This window comes from Aphelocoma coerulescens, chromosome 2 (genome assembly GCF_041296385.1).
Source record: "Aphelocoma coerulescens isolate FSJ_1873_10779 chromosome 2, UR_Acoe_1.0, whole genome shotgun sequence".
Classification (NCBI taxonomy): domain Eukaryota; kingdom Metazoa; phylum Chordata; class Aves; order Passeriformes; family Corvidae; genus Aphelocoma; species Aphelocoma coerulescens.
Genome location: NC_091015.1, coordinates 51,353,936 through 51,371,114, shown reverse-complemented (window position 1 = coordinate 51,371,114; position 17,179 = coordinate 51,353,936). Strand labels below are relative to the sequence as shown.

Genomic DNA, 17,179 nt, shown 5'->3' with positions numbered 1-17,179 from the left:
TTCTGGCACCAGTTGGTTGAGCAAAACCAACGTGAGTGCTTCAAAGCAAAGTCTGCAGCAAGGCTTGGTGAGTTTATTGCTGGCTTTAGTAAAGCCTCCTCCTCCTCCAAGTTTGTACAGCTGGGGAGAGTTGTCAGGAGACAACCTGGTGTAGACCAGTATCTCACACCTAAGGGTCCTTTTCTGCACAGCCTTCAGCAAGTGCAGCCCTACTACAGCAAAGAGGTGTTTGAGCCTTCCCTCTTCCTTCAGCTTGACCTCCTAACATGGCAGAGAGGAGGAAACTGATGTGATCCTTGTGTCTTTGTATACAGTCTGTCAGGCAGATACCTGGGGTCACACTTGGTGTGAAACATTCTCTGCTGTCCTCCTCTTGCTTCTGAACTGGGCTGCAAAGTCATGCAGCCCTTTCTTTTGGCACACACAAAATATGGGAATGTCTTGTAATATGCTGTCCATATGTGAAACAGAGGCCTCTACTACAGCTTTTCATGCAGTATGCCAGAGTATTTTTGGTTTGTAAAGTTAAATGATTGGCAAACTTTTTAAAATGAAAGACAAAAACCTTACGCTGAGTGAAGACATCGAAGAATTGTTCAGTGTTAAGGTATTGGTCTGTAGATGTTGGTTTTTTGGATTAGACTTTCAAAATAGAGTAAAGACTGACTATTTTTGTTCTTAATTTATTCTGTGTGCATTTTTGGAAAATTAAAATATATGTTAAGATTTAAAGTCAAATACAAATCATTAAGAGATACTGGAGATAAGACATCAGCTGCTACTTGTAAAACTGATGCACACTCATGTCACTTGATTTGAGCTAATGCTATTACAGAGTCATTCATTTTCAGCTTGGATTTACAGTTTATCCAAGTGTCATATTCTTAAGCAGCTTGAGTTCTGAATTCATGCAGTTGTATTATTCAGATGCTCAGCTAAGGACAAATAAATATATGATCTCAGTTTGCATGTGTTTAAAATTAAAGGGAACTCTGTAGAATAGAGAGCTTGGTGAGAATGAGAGACTGTTTTGTCTGACTCACCTTTTCAGTCTCACTCATGTTAATTCTAGCCTAACTTTTATATTAAGAATACTGGGGGAAATAAAACCAGAAGCTAAAAGTAGTAAAGTAGTTTGCAATGCTATCTTAAGCTGTGCTTGAATAGGCTTGTACCTTCCTCTAGGAACTGGTGGTTCTGTACCAATCTCAGACTATTTTCTTTGAGACACAATTATTTCAAGTTCTTTTATTGCTTAATAATTTTCTGAGAGCAGTGAAATCTTGAACTTTGATTTGACAGTAACCAACATAATTTCCACACGATGTTCTTGTATAGATGGTGTTCCTTTCAAATATCAGCATTTCTAAAGGAATGCACATTCTCTGAGAACGCTTCCCTGTGCTCAGTCACTCACTCCTGTTGTTTACAGACACGCCACTCAGCAGCCCAGTTTGTGTGTCAGCACTTGTGCTTCTCTGGTGCAGATCTTACACTTCCTTCTAAGTTCTGAAATGCTTGCCATGATGTAACTTCCTGTTTATCTTCTCTAATTTTTTATGCAGGCAGTCGTGGCCAACAAAAATTGATGTCCCCCAGGATCTGGAGGATGATCTTACGGCAACCCCTCTCTCCCATGCCACTGTTCCTCAGTCACCGGCTCGCACGGCTGAGAATGTTCTCAACGGGCACCGGAGCAAAGCCCTTGGGGATTCGGCAAAGAAGGAGGAGATCCCTGAACTGGCTGGGCCGGCACTTTCAGCAGTTCCATCGGTGAGCTTAAAACCCACTACAAGTGGCCGGAAGTGCTTGTTCAGAGTAGAAGAAGACGAAGAGGAGGATGAGGAAGATAAAAAACCTATTTCTCTTTCTACTCAAGTTGTTCTGCGTCGTAAGCCTTCGGTTACAAATCGTCTTACTTCGAGAAAGAGTGCACCAGTCCTGAACCAGATCTTTGAGGAGGGCGAGTCAGATGATGAGTTTGACATGGACGAGAACTTGCCCCCAAAGCTCAGCAGGTTAAAGATGAATATCGCCTCGCCCAGCACAGTGCACAAACGCTACCACCGGAGGAAAAGCCAGGGACGGGGCTCCAGCTGCAGCAGCTCCGAAACCAGCGATGACGACTCAGAAAGTAGGAGGCGTCTGGACAAGGACAGCGGGTTTACCTACTCCTGGCACAGACGGGATAGCAGCGAAGGGCCGCCTGGCAGCCAGGGCGATGGTGGGGGACAAAGCAAACCAAGCAATGGAAACGGAGGGGTGGACAAAACGAGCCCAGGCGATAACAACAAAGGTGGGGGCAGTCCCTCTGGTAGCTCTGGCGGGAGCGCCAACACCACCTCGGGTTCCACTCGGAGATGCGCTGGATCTGGAAACTCGATGCAGCTGTCGTCCAGAAGCGCAGGGGAACTTGTTGAAAGCCTGAAGCTAATGAGCCTTTGCCTAGGCTCACAGATTCACGGCAGCACGAAATACATTATTGATCCTCAAAACAATCTGTCCTTTTCCAGTGTAAAAGTACAGGAGAAATCAACGTGGAAAATGTGTATAAGCTCCAGCGGAAGTGCGAACCAGGCTTCATCGCTGGGCAGCCTAAAATTTTTTTCCGACCAAATGTCAGAGACAACAAATGAATTGGAATGGCTAAAGAACAGGAACTTGAAAAACAATGTGCTACAACTACCTCTCTGTGAAAAGATGATATCTGTGAATATTCAGCGGAACCCAAAGGAGGGGCTGCTGTGTACCTCCAGTCAAACCAGTTGTTGTCATGTCATTTGACAATGACCTGACTTGAACAGCTCGATCTGCTTGACAGCGTCATTCTTCCTGGTCAGAGCTGTGAACACCTTGTCACAGACCCCCTTTTGTTGTCTTACAATTTTTAAGTGGGCTTCAAGCAGTTATTTATTATACTTTAATTTTGTGTTTGCTTGATGGTATGACAATGCATGGTCTTTGCATGCTGCTAGCAGATATGTTTTTCTTTTTCAACAAAACAGAATATTTTATTGTGTAATTTTTACATTTATAATTTTACTATGTAAGATCTGGATTAAATTAAAATAAATATCTGGATCCTAATGTAAATGAAGCACTTAGAAGTTTCATGTTCTGCACTTAAACTAGAGAGAGAAGCTTTTGTTTGCTTGTGAAATGTTAATTCTTGTTCTGACCTTCTGTGAAAACTAAAATATGTGATATGTGGCATACTTCTATGTGTCTGAAACAGAACCAAAGCAATAATGTTTTGATGCTGAAAACTCTTCAGGGAGCTTTCAGATGTTCCAAGGCTTGTACAAAGCAAAGATGCACTGAAAATTAGTGATCTTGAAATATGATTTTAAACCCACACCTATTTGTCTTAAGCTATGATATGGATAAAGTTGTGGCTCAAAAATGAAACCGAAAAGATCTTGTTTTGCTAGAGGCAGTTTTCTTTAAAAAAAAAAAAAAAAGGCAAGTAGATTTGTAAGGCAGCTTTCTCCCATAGAAATGTGTTAATATTACAAGCAGACAATCTTTTTTAATATAACAAAGGTAAATTATTAAGTCTACTTCTGAGTTTTTACATGCTAACTGAAAATAAAGTATTTGTATGAATTACTTTTGTTAGTAGTATATCATGACACTTAGTATTTTATCTCTGCTGTTCTCTACTCCCTTCCCTGAGATTCCAGAAGGCAATAAGGGATGGAAAACCTTTAGGTAATTGGATTCACATTGAAATTATTGTCATTTATGTTATTATTACTCTTTTTAAGACTTAAAATACTGCTGTTCCCCACATGTACACCACTTACTTTCCCTCAGTAATACGCTTTTTCATAAAGTCCACCTAAAATAGCCTGTGGGAAAGTGTTTCTTTCACAGCTCTCAGCCTTCCTGTCAGGTTTCCCATTGCCGTGGCAAGGTCTTGATTTAGACTATTTCTGTACAAAAGGATACTTTTGACCAGATGAATTAACTTTGTGGAATTTTATTACCTAGAATAAAATATATTGCAGATTCCTAGTTTTGGGAAGGGCAAGAATGTCTTATTTTTTCATGCTGTGCACTGGGTCTTCTAAGCAATGCTAGTGAAATGGGGGGTACTATGTAGCAGCGCCCTGGGCAGACCCTGGGCGTCCCAGAGGAGTTTGACACTGTTGAGCATCTTGTAACACTTGCAGAATGGTCAATACAGTGTGGTTTGTGTCCGCTGTGGAGGCAGCAGAGCACCAAAGAACGCCTGGGTCAGGATGGCCACAGCTCACGACAGCTCTTGCGAGTCCTGCAAGACTTCAGAGAGTCTGAAGTGTGTGGGGTGTCCTTCCTGGCAAGCCGAGGCAGGGGCTCTGCTTCCGGAACAAGGCAAAGGATAAGTGTTTCGCTTCTTTAAGTTTTAATCTCTAGTTGCAGTTTAGTTAAAAGCTACAAGTGTAGATGTGTGGGTGAAGCCATAGAACATAATTGCTTGAAATTTTTGAGCAGGGATCTTACCAAGGGCCAGAAACGAGATGTGTGGTTCACAGACAGTGAGCGTAACATCCACGTAGGAGACAAGTTTATAAAGGGCATTGGCAATAAACTTTATTTGTTGCAGCTTTTTTCCAAGTATTGTAAATACTCTTTCCTGATATGTACAGCCTTGGAATGGCACCTTTTAACTAACCCCGGGTGTATTTTGTTTCCAATGTTTTTATATACTACTGTATATATGGTGCTCACTTTAGAACAGCCGTGTTGACCATTTATGCTGCATAGTTGTATTATAGCCTTATAGTTGTGTGTGGCTGGTTGGACCTCTGGGTGTACAGATGTGTTAGTCTGAGTGCTGTCCTCTCCCCTCTGTTGATAGGTGAATGATTGTGCATGTGGTGTACGTCGTGTTATGTCGTCACGTAAAAGGAAGGGCGAGAATAACCACTACATTAAGATAATATTGGACCAAACTATTTAGAGCAAGTAAACAGTTTCTTGTACCCCTTAACGTGTCCTTAAGAGTTGCATATAGTTACAGTAGTGTATAAAGTAAATATTGTGGAAAAACAGTTAGTCTTGTATTTTTCTGTATGTGTGTATATAAAAATATATAAAAAATAATGTACCTCTAGCAACTTAATCTGTATTTAAGATGTGACAATCTTGACACAGAATTTTAAGAGTAGCAATCTAAATAAGCAGAATTAATGAACCGAAGTATAAAAATTTCTCACCAAGAAAGAATCCATGTGTGTTAAGAGGGTACAGAAATATCAACTGATCTTATTGCTTCTGGCAATGTTTGGCTTTTTCACTGTATAAACATTCATGGTGTGCGACAGAAATGGAAAATCCAGTTAATAAAAGTGATATCCTGATTGATGCATAAGCGATGACTTGCATGTGGATGCGGTTTGTTTCTCCTGGCGTTGGCTGTGTGAGGGCGGCACAGCCTCCGGGCCCGTCCCCGCGCTGCAGCACCTGGGGAGAGCGAGGGGCCTTGCATGGCAAGAGCCCAGCTTTGTGAGTGGATGGACAGTAATTTGTGAACTTGCAGTTATTCTCTTGCATTGATCAAACGTGTTCATTTGGGCTTAACAGTTGTCACAGCTGTCATCTGCTAAGAGTTTTTTGTCTCAAGGCTGAGGTAGCTGTTCCTCAGGCAGAACTCCAGGCTGGTTTAAATGTTTTAGTAAACCTGGCACGCTGCTGTTCAGTGAGAGGAGACGGGTGCTACTGCTGTGCAGCTTAAACCTTCTTAGCAGCTCCACAACACAGGACACTGGGGGTCCTAAAGTCTCAGCTAAAATGTTTCCTATCAGCAGGCAGATGAGTCTCATCTCAGCCTGCGTCCACTGCAGTCCCAGGAGGGCAGGGACATCTCCCCCAGCCCTGGCATTGCTTGTGGGGGAAGGAAGTTGCTTCAGTGCTCTCAGGCTGACCACGTTAGATGAAGTGATGGGTTGGATGCCAGATCTGCACTGTTGTGGTGTAAACTAGTACTTTTCTTCTTGTGAAGGTGTGAGTTGAAGTTCTGGCAGTCTAGATGGAATGTTTTTAATCCAAACCTATCCTGGTACCATTGTTCTTTACAAAAAAGATGTGTAACAGTAAAAATAGGGGAGGGCAGCAGTGCCAGCCCACTTTGCCCCACCAGCACGTTCTGCAGTCAGGTGCACGGGGCTGCCTGGGAGCAGGGTGGCTTCTGGCATCTCACCCTTCAGCGGTGTCTGTAGTGGCCTGTGGTTGGAGCAGCTCAGCTCAACCTGCACTGCTGCAGTGATTTAACTGCTCCTGCAGCACACGCTGCAACCAGCCAGGGAGGGTATGGACACAGGGATCAAGGGAATGGAACAGGTTATGTGAATACATGCCATTCACTGACCACTGCTTTAGGCCGGGGCACTTGTGCAGAGCTGCACCCACAGGCTTGTGCAGCTGGGACCTTGCCCCTGCTGAGGAGCTTCCCAGCTCTGGTCCCTGCAAAATGGGGTGGAGGCAGTATCAGGAAAGGAGTGGCCAAGGAACTTGCAGAGCTGTGACCAAGACAGGAAAGGCGTAACACATCTTGTGCAAGGCCAAGCAATAACATTGCAGTAGCTGGTAGGTGCAGGTCAGATACTTCTCATGTCTGATTTTTTTCAAGGATTTTTTCATCAGCAAATAAAAGGAAATCCCAATGCAGGTGGCTGGCAATGAAGAGGGAACAGGGGCAAGCTGGAGCATTCCAAACATCAGAGACAACCCAGCCACCCCGTTAGCTTTTCCCATGGTTAAGTTTATGTGAATGAATCAGAACTGATTTGTCTGTCGTTAATTCCAAATGATGACTTGCTTTCAGTAAAAGATGTTTGAGCAGTAACACCTTGACATGACTGTACTTGGGAAAGTGTAGCAAGGACTCACTTGTTGCATTGCTGACTGGATGCAGCCAGCCAGGCTCCCTCACTGAAGTCACATCCATACAGCGGTTTGAGGGACTGCGGGATTGCCCTTCTCTGGAGCACTGTCTCTGCAGCTGCCTTAGCCTGCTCCCTCCCTGAACCACAGGCTCTGGCTCTTTATTTTTTTAATTTTAAATTGTAATCATAAGATGACTCAGTTTGGCCTATCTGCTTGTATTACAAATGACATCAATTTCTGGAAGCCAAGAACCTGTATTAGTGACAGAGTAAAGTCTCATTACACAGGGGTAAAGAAAGACATAACCTCTATTTCTTATGTGGTGGAAGAATTACGTTGTGTGAAAAATGCAAGTATAGGGCGTGAGAAGCCCAGAGAGGTAACACAGACTTCATCAGGCTTTCAGATGTGTCATGTCAGATCTCAGCAATTCATTTCACTAAGCCCTTGTGTAACATCATCCTACTTCCTCCCTCTCTCACTGCTCTCTCTTGAGAAATACAGAGCTGAGGAGGCAGGATCTGGTTTTCTCTCTGGGCCATTGTGTGCCACGTGCCCTCAGCCTGGGACAGGCTCCTCTCGGCACTGGGACAGCCCTGGGAGCCAGGGCTGAGGAGCTGTTCTTACAGCAGGCCCAGCGTTGCCATCATGATGCCAGTGATGACAGAGGCCATCACCACAGTGCTTTGTACCGAGCACTGGGGTGCAGAGAGATGCTCCTCTCTCAGCACCAGGCTCCAGGGCTGGCAGTGAGTCACCAGGCCCTGCTGCAGCCCTGGCCTGACACTGGCACTCGCCCCTCCAGCTCTTGGGTGAGGCATGGCAGATCTTTCCTGAAGAAAGCACATTGCAGTAGTAGGCATTGTTCCCATGGGCTTTGCTTACATGAATAAGGAAGCAAACTCAAATTTCTCTGAGATTCAAGATCAATTCCCTCAGGTCCAGGTAGGCTAAAGTACCCATAACTGCTTGCCTGCTTACAAAGGAACCTTTCCATGTAATCAGTGTTTTCCTCTTCTGTTGTCCTCAGGTTCACGCGAGGTGAACAGTAGCTGTCTTGAGTCAGCAGATCCCTCTGGGCCACGCAGTTACACCTGTGCTCAACATGCCTGATGAGAGAACTTTTGTATCACCAGCAAGTGATTTATGAGTTCCCTTCTAAAAAACAGCTTTCTTGGGTTGTTAGATTGTTGCTGCGAAGGAGATGTGTAAAATCCAAGTCTTAACAGACAGATAAAGGCTATTCCCACACAGTCATCTTCCCAAACAGGATGCTCCCAGCCTCATCCTTGGTTTTTTCCTGAAGCTTGAGACCAGAGATAAACTTATTTTATTGCTTAGACTCAAGTACTGGCAGAATAGCCTCACACCCTACCCTGTCTGTCGGTCTGCACTCCTGAAGGGCCCAGAGCCACGGCTCCCCAGAGGGGTGAGGCTCTCCCAGCTGGGTAAGGGACAGCCTGCCATGGACACTGGAAACAGACATTCAGATTCCATGTCCTGTGAATGGCAGCTACTGATAAATATCTTATTCTTTCTGGTATTTGCACCTGACAACTGATTTTGGTCAGTGAGTTCCCTCCCTGGCATCCCAGAGTGTTTACAGCTGCACCTACAGCAGAAAGGAAACAACACATTCAGGAGCACAGACAAAAACATTTTCTTCTCCCAAATGAGAAATGAAAATAGATGCCATCATGAATGTAAAAAACCCCTGAAGACAAAACCCAGTACCAAAGAGTATGAAACACAGCAACTCCTGCCCAGTGACAGACAAAGAGCTGCATATAGAGCAATAGGAGCTGAATTTCAGTTCAGTGACAAAATACTACTTGGCACTATGAGGGAACATTTCTCAGCAAGTTAAAGTGTGTGTTTTTAGGACAGAAACAGTCTCTCTCATGACCATGTAGCATCTCTGATGCTACAACTAGAGTTCTCCCAAACTTTAAATCCCAGTAAAACAAAGGAGTCTCATACTTCTCATTTACTCATGCCACGGAAAGTCAGAATTCCTCCGTACCTACTTGCTTTAGGTGGAGAATGCACCTAAGAACAGTATCCCTGTTTATAGATACAGAAACTAAGCAGAAGTGAAGGGATTTGCCCAAGGCAAAGGCAACAGCCAACATTACTGATGTCACTGGGTACTTACACCTCACTAGAGATTTTCCTGTTACTCCACAAAAAACCAGAAGAAATGGACCCCACAAGGAAAACCACAAAGTCGGTTTTGCAGAAGGTGACTTATTTGTTTCACATGATCACAGCTGACACACGACTTGACTCCTTTTCTAACCCATCTTTGAAAGTTTTCCAGACACCTGATACAGCTGCCATCAGCAAAACACACCAACTTCATGCTCCCAGACCACCATCAATTAGCAGACCAGCAGATTCCCTTCAAAATGGCTGCAAGGTCACAAGAACAAACTCCATCAGGAACCCATCCCATTGATTTTTCTTCTCTGGAACTGCTCACTCAAAAACACTGACCAGGCAGTTAAAACTTGAAGAAACATGAGCTACTTCAGACCAAAGTGGGAAGGAGATTGCAAAGATGGGGAGTTTTCCTGGGGAACACACTGTTTCCCTCCTACAAAAACATTTGGTTTTGGGATCTCTACAGCATTACAGGAAGGGTGACATACTTCCCTCAGAGATCCTCAGGGCAGAGCTTGTGCAGCCACAGCCCTGCCACTGCTTCAGGAACAGGCTGTGAAAGCAGCAGCCCATGAGATACCCCTGAAATAGCAGCAGCGTGGGGGATACTCAGTGGGAGAAGCAAGAACAGAGCAGCCATAGCACAGGTTTGCTCCTCTTCCCAGGGGAACAGTCATTTCTTACTGGGTCACACCTGCAGAGCCTGAGAAATCCTAGTTTTTAGTTCCAGAAAAAATACATTATTAAAATTAGTTATATTACTCTGCTGTGGGGGCCCTGTGGCAGAAATATGAAATGTGCAAAGTAGGCAAACAATTATGGCAGCAGCAGATTTTTGCAAACAAAATTCCAGCAAGTACCACATACAGTTCCATCTACCAAAACTGAACATCACAGCAGCCAAAAATAAACTGTCTCAAGGTCACAGGAGCAAACACTGTAGATTTCGGTCCTATTACTGTCAGAAAACAAGGAAACATTAGGACAACTACCTTTTTGTGAAGTGCAAGGAAAAACAAATCAGATATTCACTACAAACACAAGTCCTGGTGTATCAAGTTTAATTGATCTGTTACTGTTAGTTTATTTAACCAGAAGATCCATTCATACAATGTTGCAGTTCAGAATCCAGGGGAGTGATACATAATCCAATGTAAATTAGAAAATAAATATGCTTCATAAGTCACTGATCAGCAATCTGTTGCCTAATAAATATTTTTTACCTGGCTTTTGAAAATATTTTAGCTGGGATCTATTTAGAGAACTAGCAAACAGGAGTATATAATGCATACTCTATAAATATTTATGTTCAACTACTTCTTAGATCACATAATGAAAATACATTGTTGTTCCCTATGAAATCTATAACATACTTAAATTAATTTGCTGTGGACAAGCAGAAGCTGATAAGCAAATCTTTGAAATAATACAGGATTGATTAGCTATTGTAATGAAGGAAGGAAAGGGGCAATAACCATAAAGGGACAGTACACTGTGAACTAAATAATAGTTTGTTGGGGTTTTTTTTCCCCTTTAGAAAGTTGCAGCTGAAAATTCTAGTTAGCTTCTGGATGCTACCTCACAGGATCTGTTTTGAATCACTCAAAGCACAGGGAGTCTGGCAGATTTCATCCAGACCTGGCATAAGCTGGAGTGCTTTATTTGGTGTTACCCTCATAAGCAATTGCATATGAGAAACAAAGAGAGCAGGAGAAAAAAAGGTTCTTTACAGTGTCAGGCAAAGATTATTTACCAAGTTTCGTTTAAGCAGGTGCCACCTACTCGGTAGATGGTGGAGGGTGCACTTTGAGCGCCACACGACCACAAACCCTGGCTCTGCCCCGCATGTGACCGCCTTAGTCATCCTCATTCCTCCGTGTTTACTCCTTCAGGGACTCCGCCGCCAGCTTCATTTGCTGCCAGAGGAGAGAACAGCGGAGAGAGACGCTGAGTACAGTGGCAGCAGAAGGAATTACACAAACCAGCCAGAGCCCAAAGCAGAACACTGAGTAATAAAACCACACCAAAAAAAGAGCTTGAGCATTTAAAAACAAAAAACGCAAATCTGTCATGCCTGATTTTTACAAAATACACAGTTTTAATAGACGCTTTACTTTTGTCCACCAAAACACTCATCAAATGGCAATGCAATCAATATGTTAATTACTTAATTAGTTTTGTGATGAATAATGCCTTACATGAAAGTCATTTAGCCTTTCAAATATTTAGGCTTTTAAGCTGATCTCAAAAGGTCAGTGAACTACTGACAAACTGCTGCCCCCACTTCCCATTGCAACAATCTGTTAACTGTTATCCAGTGTTTCTCTTTTTGTTGTTGTTGAATTGAATAAAAACATCCTGTGATATAAGAAGGAGGTATCAGACTGCTATGGTGATATCTGTTATTTCCAATCCTGCTGATAACCAGTGTTTTCATTATCTTAGGATGTCACCAGAGAGATCTCCACGTGAAACCAGGATAACAGTCCCAGGTGTGGAAAGTATCTGCTGAATAAGAGAAAACAGAGCCACTCTGTGAAGCTTCTTGTTAAAGAGGATGTTTCGTAACACAGAACTTACAGAGGCAACAAGAAAAAGTTTAAATTGCGCCCAAGGCATCTCTCATACATCACCTGGGGGTTATCAGCCAAGGGGCTGGAAACGTCTGGATGGCTGGAACCACCCTGATAAACCAAGAAATAGTCAGAGCGACTTAACACCCTGAAGAAAAAAGACGGAGACAACAGTCACAGAAAGGAGAAGAGAGGGAGACCAGCCCAAAGGACAGGGTGAGGAGCAGGGACAAGGAGATCCACAGTACTGCTGGAATTCACTGCTCATGCCCAGCATCACTGCCTCCTTGGAGGCAATTCAGCAGGCAAGGAAAGGAAAAGCCTGGACGTGAAAAAATGTGAGTGATCATATGAAAAAAGAATTTAAGCAGCTTTCAACTCCTAAGCAGCTGTGAGGGTTCTGTATCATTCCCCCAGTGGAGGATGGACATGTGCTACTGAGCTGAAGTTCTTTCTTTTACATTTGTATTTGATTTCATAGAAATGGCCCATGACATATGAGCTATTAGAAAGAGAAGTATCTAATAATGCTACAACAAAACTAGAAAAGACGAAACTGCAAATAAAGTGGGCACTATCATTCAGTTTCTATCCCACAGCATGGGATACAAGGATGTCATATGCTTTAACACAGCACCTTCAACCTTTTCTTCGCTGCTAGTCTGTGCCTGAACCACTCCAAAACAGTATTCTGCGTGATAAAAACACACCTACTACAACTTTTCCTTATCATTTTTATCTGTATTTCCATGCCATCTATAAGTGAAGTAAATTTAGTCTGTGATACAAATATTTATATGCTTCTCCATAGCAACAGTGTAAGGAAAAAAGCCATTGCTAAAGGCTGGTATACAGATTCCTCTTCTACATCCTGATTCACTTCATTAAATAAATGTCTGAATAAAACTATGGCATCTTTAATTAAGGTGACTTTTCCTCCCATTGCAAAAACATAGAAAATACACAGAAGACAGAAACTTCATTCAGTTCCTGACTCATCAAATTCAAACCTAATTCTCTTATTTTAGAATGATTTTCTTAAATTCTGAGTGGTGGTGTAATTATATGGGGATTGATGAGGAATGCAGAAAACTGGAAAGGTATTTTTATTCTCTGATCTCTGCAGGGCTTGCCAGAGTCTGGAAAAAACCCAAGCACATGACTGCTAATGATGACTAAATGTAATCTGTCCAAAATCTCCGTACAAGCTGGACCACTCTCATTTATTTTTGAAGGCCCTCCTAATTTTAACTGAGCTAATCTTAAACTAGGATTCTCTTGTGCTGGCAATCTTATGCTATCATATTTAAAGTACATGATATGAACAAACAAATATCCCAGCTCCTTGAGCGGGCCAGTGAATAGAAAAACCTCTTAAAATAGCTTCACATGCTGCCATGGCACACAAGGCCTGGGCAAAACCAGTCCAAATGCAGTCACTCACATATTTCAGGAAATGAATCATATGCCACGTGAGAACCCCAAGAGCTGCGTATTTCATTTCTTCTTTATAGTTTCTAATAACAAAATGTATTTGGCAGTACCTGGCAGCAGCAGGCTCCCCAAGACCTATCACTTGGGCAAGCAACATGTGGTGGCACCTTTAAACAGAGAAATTCTTTGCCAAGTTCAGGCTGAAGAATTTTTAAATTTCCTTTTTCTTTTACTGTGAAAGTAAATGTTCCATTTTAATGGGAAAATATTTCTCTAAGACAACATATGGGAAAGGGAGTGTATTTTTAAATTTTTATTGCTGAGAAAGGGAACTGACGAGGTACATTCTAAGATCACTTTCCCCCTGACAGCCCCAACAGGTTCACTGACAAACCTTTGGGGCTGAGTTAATCACTCTTCCATCAAAAAGACATTTATTTGTAAGCTTTAAGGAGTATTTTAAAAATATAGAAAAGAGGTATTAAAAACAGCTCAATCTACTTGTCAAGCCTACAAGGTACATAATGACAAACAACGCTCATTTGAGGGATATTAAAAGCCTCTGTGAACTAATCAGAGGCACAGTTCAGAAATGAGTTGGGTCAAGAAGCCATTTATTATCAGCTGAGAGTTACCACTGAAAGGTTTATACTTAATGCTCTGTTTTATGCAGCACCCTTAGCAACAGCAGCCTATGCATGCAACACGAGTGAAACGTGTTTAAACTAGTATTAATTTTAGTGGAGCTACAGGGTTGTTTATTCTAAAATTCTACTATTAGGAAATGCTCTTAATGTTTATCTGCTGTAATTCAATAAATTTGCTATTTCCATTTTATTAAGTTTAAATTTCTTTGTAAAGCACATGTAATATAATTAGACAGTACTTCCAGGAGAAATAGCAAACCAATTACTTAGATTTCCCTACATTTCAACATTAAATTTTCTGAAAGAACTTTATTAAAATGATACTTTCACACCACAAATAGAGCTGCATGCCAAGCATGGAAATCAGGCTACTTCCTTTGTGGGCTCACTCACAACGAGAAACACCAACTTTAGTGTACAAGTTATGGCTGTGGTAGCTCTCCAGTTAGAGCGTCTATGGAAGTCTAAACATGTGAGTTAGTGCTGCCAACACCACCAAAATACAAAATTAAATAGCTACAAACATGAAATAACAGAAATACACAGCAGCACCAGAGACCTCAACTACAGCAAAACCCAAGAAGCTGCTAAGGGATTACCAGTAGCAGTGTCAGGGCTTGGTTCAAGTCACAGCCTCACTGGCAATGCAGGATTCTTCCACATGGCACGAGGAGGACCATGGCCCACCCTGTTTTCCAAGCCTTTTGCCCAGGGCTGAGGAGCTGCTTTGCCCCTCACTCTGCACAGCAGGGCTGCTTCGGGCTGAGACTCTGCGTGTCCCAGCACGTGGCTTCTTTCTGCCCCTGGGCTGAGAGGCAGGAGCTGCCTCTCACACCCCCACCTTGTCAATGCATCTGTGACCTTCTTTCTGCACCAGAGGAGGTCAGATATAACCCAGCACTGCTGCTGTGCTGGTTTCACACACACTCATAACCTAATCAAACACTCACCTTTCCTTTATGGTTTTGTGGAACAGCCAACATTTAACAGGCACTAACAGTCTTTGCCAGTTTAATGTTGATTTACTGCCCTTGCTGAGCTCTGTGTCAAATGCTTGTAACACTGTTATTTTGCAGTTATGCTCAGTCCTGGTAAGCCAGCCTCTAACTGCTCTTAATTTCACCATGGTGTGTGTTAATGCCAACTGACAATTCAACCACAATTTTAAAAATAGAAAGCATAGAAAAGTGAAAACCAAAGAAACCAGGATCTAATGACTCACTGGTTTGGTGCTTTTCAATAGGTATACTCACCATGCACATAGGTTTGTACATATGAAGAACAGACATATAAACAGTCTATATTAAATATAAGAAGACATGAAGGCAGATGTTTTTTATCAGCAATTCCATCTTCTGGTTTTCCAGTATACACCATGTAGAACAGCTCATGAGCACTTAGAAAGAGCAGTGGTACATGGTATCTTTCCCACTTTCTAACATTAATAATTATATGAAAACATGGCAGATATATATTAAATTCTTCTTTTGTAATGGTGTCCAATCACAACAAAAGTAGTTTCTTGGCTCTTGAGCTGTCTCAAGAACTGTATCAGCTTAATCTGTAAGTACCAACTGGTTACAGAAGAGGCAAATTAACACCCACTTCAAAACTCAGTAAGCCTCTTCCACATGTAGTATTTTATTCTGCGTAAAGGTTTAAAAGCTTATTTAATGGAAATTTGTTCTCACTGATTATAATGATGTAAAGTTATGGTAACTTAGTATCTAGAATCACAAACCTTCTCTCAAGGGTTTTGTCTATGGCCCCGAACGCTCTACAGGGAACGGCGCTTAAGGACTCTGGGCTTGGTATTACTTTTAAGCTGTATTTCTGACTCTGACCAGTTTTCCAGCAACCTTTTAGGTTCCTTAGCTGGAGATGGTAACTGATGCTTCTTGACAGCAGTAATAACCAGTCCCTATACTAGTACACTCCCGTTTATAAATCCCAGGACCACACAGCCACAATATAACACTGAACGCTTATTTTCATTTAAGTCATCCTGCACAACCCTCCAGTCTTCTTGAAAGATAAGGATTTCCAGAATACAGTTACTCCCCTACTTCAATAGTACGGTAAAAAACTTGTTGGAACCATTTCACAACTTCCTTGTTTCCCAGAGCCAAGACCAATGGCCCAGTGATGCTGCAATCCAGTGGAAACAACTCCCTATAAAGGCAAGCCACACATGAGCATTAAACAGTAAATAGGAAGTAAGAAGAATTTTAAACTGAAGATAACAAAAAAACAAATTCTGAATTATCACTCTCACAAGGACTGTAAGCAATTACAGTAATTTAACTTATTGAGAAATATTTATTCCTTACTTCTAGGTTGCACCTGAAAGATTACATCTAGGTTTGGGCCCTCCAGTGTAAGGAGGATACTGATGAACTCTGCCAAGTCTAACTATGGAATCCAAGATGGGCAGGGAGGTGATGCACATGCCCTGAGACACCTGCCAATACCTACAAGGACATCAGCAAGAAGATGGGATCAGGGTCTTGGCCAGGGTGCACAGCCAGGAAACAAGAAATGGTCATTAAAAAATAAGCCAAGAAGGCCCCAACAGAAAGCATTTCACTACAAGGATAACTAAGCACTGCAGCAGGGGCCCAGGGAGGTTTTGGAGTCTCTGTCCTCAAAAGACTCAACAAGAAAACCACCCCCAACAAGCGCTGGGGTCTAAATTTGGTGCTGATCCTATCCTGAGCAGGAAGTAAGACTACTGACTTTCTGAGGTGCCTCCCAGGTTGAGAGATTTTTATAGTTGTTTCTACAGGAATTGTGACAGGAAGTTTGCCTGGACTCCACAGACCCAGAGTGGGAATCTGCTACAAGAAATAGAAAGTAACAGGACAGAGCAAAGAAATGATTCTCTTCTTTCCTTTCTTGTATGCCTAATTCAAGATAGAATACCAAGTACAAAGTCAGTGTTAATGAAACAATAGGTCTGCAAAATTAGTAAGTGCAGAGTCAGGAAAACTTGCAGAATCACGTAATTTGTGCCTTGGAGTATTGTGCCTGATTAATAGTGCTGTGAGGAACAGCAGACAAAGCAACCCCATTTGTAGTACATTTTTTTCCTAAGATTTTTTTTCTGATCTACTTCAGATTGTCTCTGATTTAAATTGCAAAGTATTAATTAATACTCATTACAATATTCTTACAGTATTAGTCACCCTTTGCTGAACCTTATCTTAGTTCAGTAGACAGTACAAAAATGAAGAATAGTGGAAGTCAGACAGTCTAATAGTATTTTCTTTAGAAGTATAGCTCATGCATTCTGTCCCTCAAAATATTACATTATTTTTGTCTTTTTGTAGCTCATATTTTTTAACTTTTTTTCACCATAACTGGCCAAGTGACAGATAAATACACAACGTTAAACAACACATCCGAATGCCTGACGAGGAGTGTGTGCCGAAACCTCCCTCGCAGGATGCCAGTCCAGCCCAAGGGATGCTCTCCCCTTTAGATCATGCAATT

At 42.2% G+C, this 17,179-nt stretch overlaps 2 protein-coding genes across 6 annotated transcripts in view; one reads left to right on the top strand and one right to left on the bottom strand.

Annotated features, from left to right (window-relative positions):
- SNRK (SNF related kinase) overlaps window positions 1-5,355 on the top strand; it is a 38,632-nt gene extending 33,277 nt beyond the window's left edge. For all 3 annotated transcript variants that reach the window (XM_069007407.1, XM_069007406.1, XM_069007408.1), the window contains exon 7: window positions 1,566-5,355. In XM_069007407.1, coding sequence (XP_068863508.1) covers window positions 1,566-2,784 — 1,219 coding nt within the window. In that variant the 3' untranslated portion in view covers window positions 2,785-5,355. The remainder of the gene's footprint in view (window positions 1-1,565) is intronic.
- Window positions 5,356-10,077: 4,722 nt separating this feature from the next.
- ANO10 (anoctamin 10) overlaps window positions 10,078-17,179 on the bottom strand; it is a 124,259-nt gene continuing 117,157 nt past the window's right edge. For all 3 annotated transcript variants that reach the window (XM_069007404.1, XM_069007405.1, XM_069007403.1), the window contains exon 13: window positions 10,078-10,949. In XM_069007404.1, the coding sequence (XP_068863505.1) occupies window positions 10,914-10,949 (36 nt within the window). In that variant the 3' untranslated portion in view covers window positions 10,078-10,913. The remainder of the gene's footprint in view (window positions 10,950-17,179) is intronic.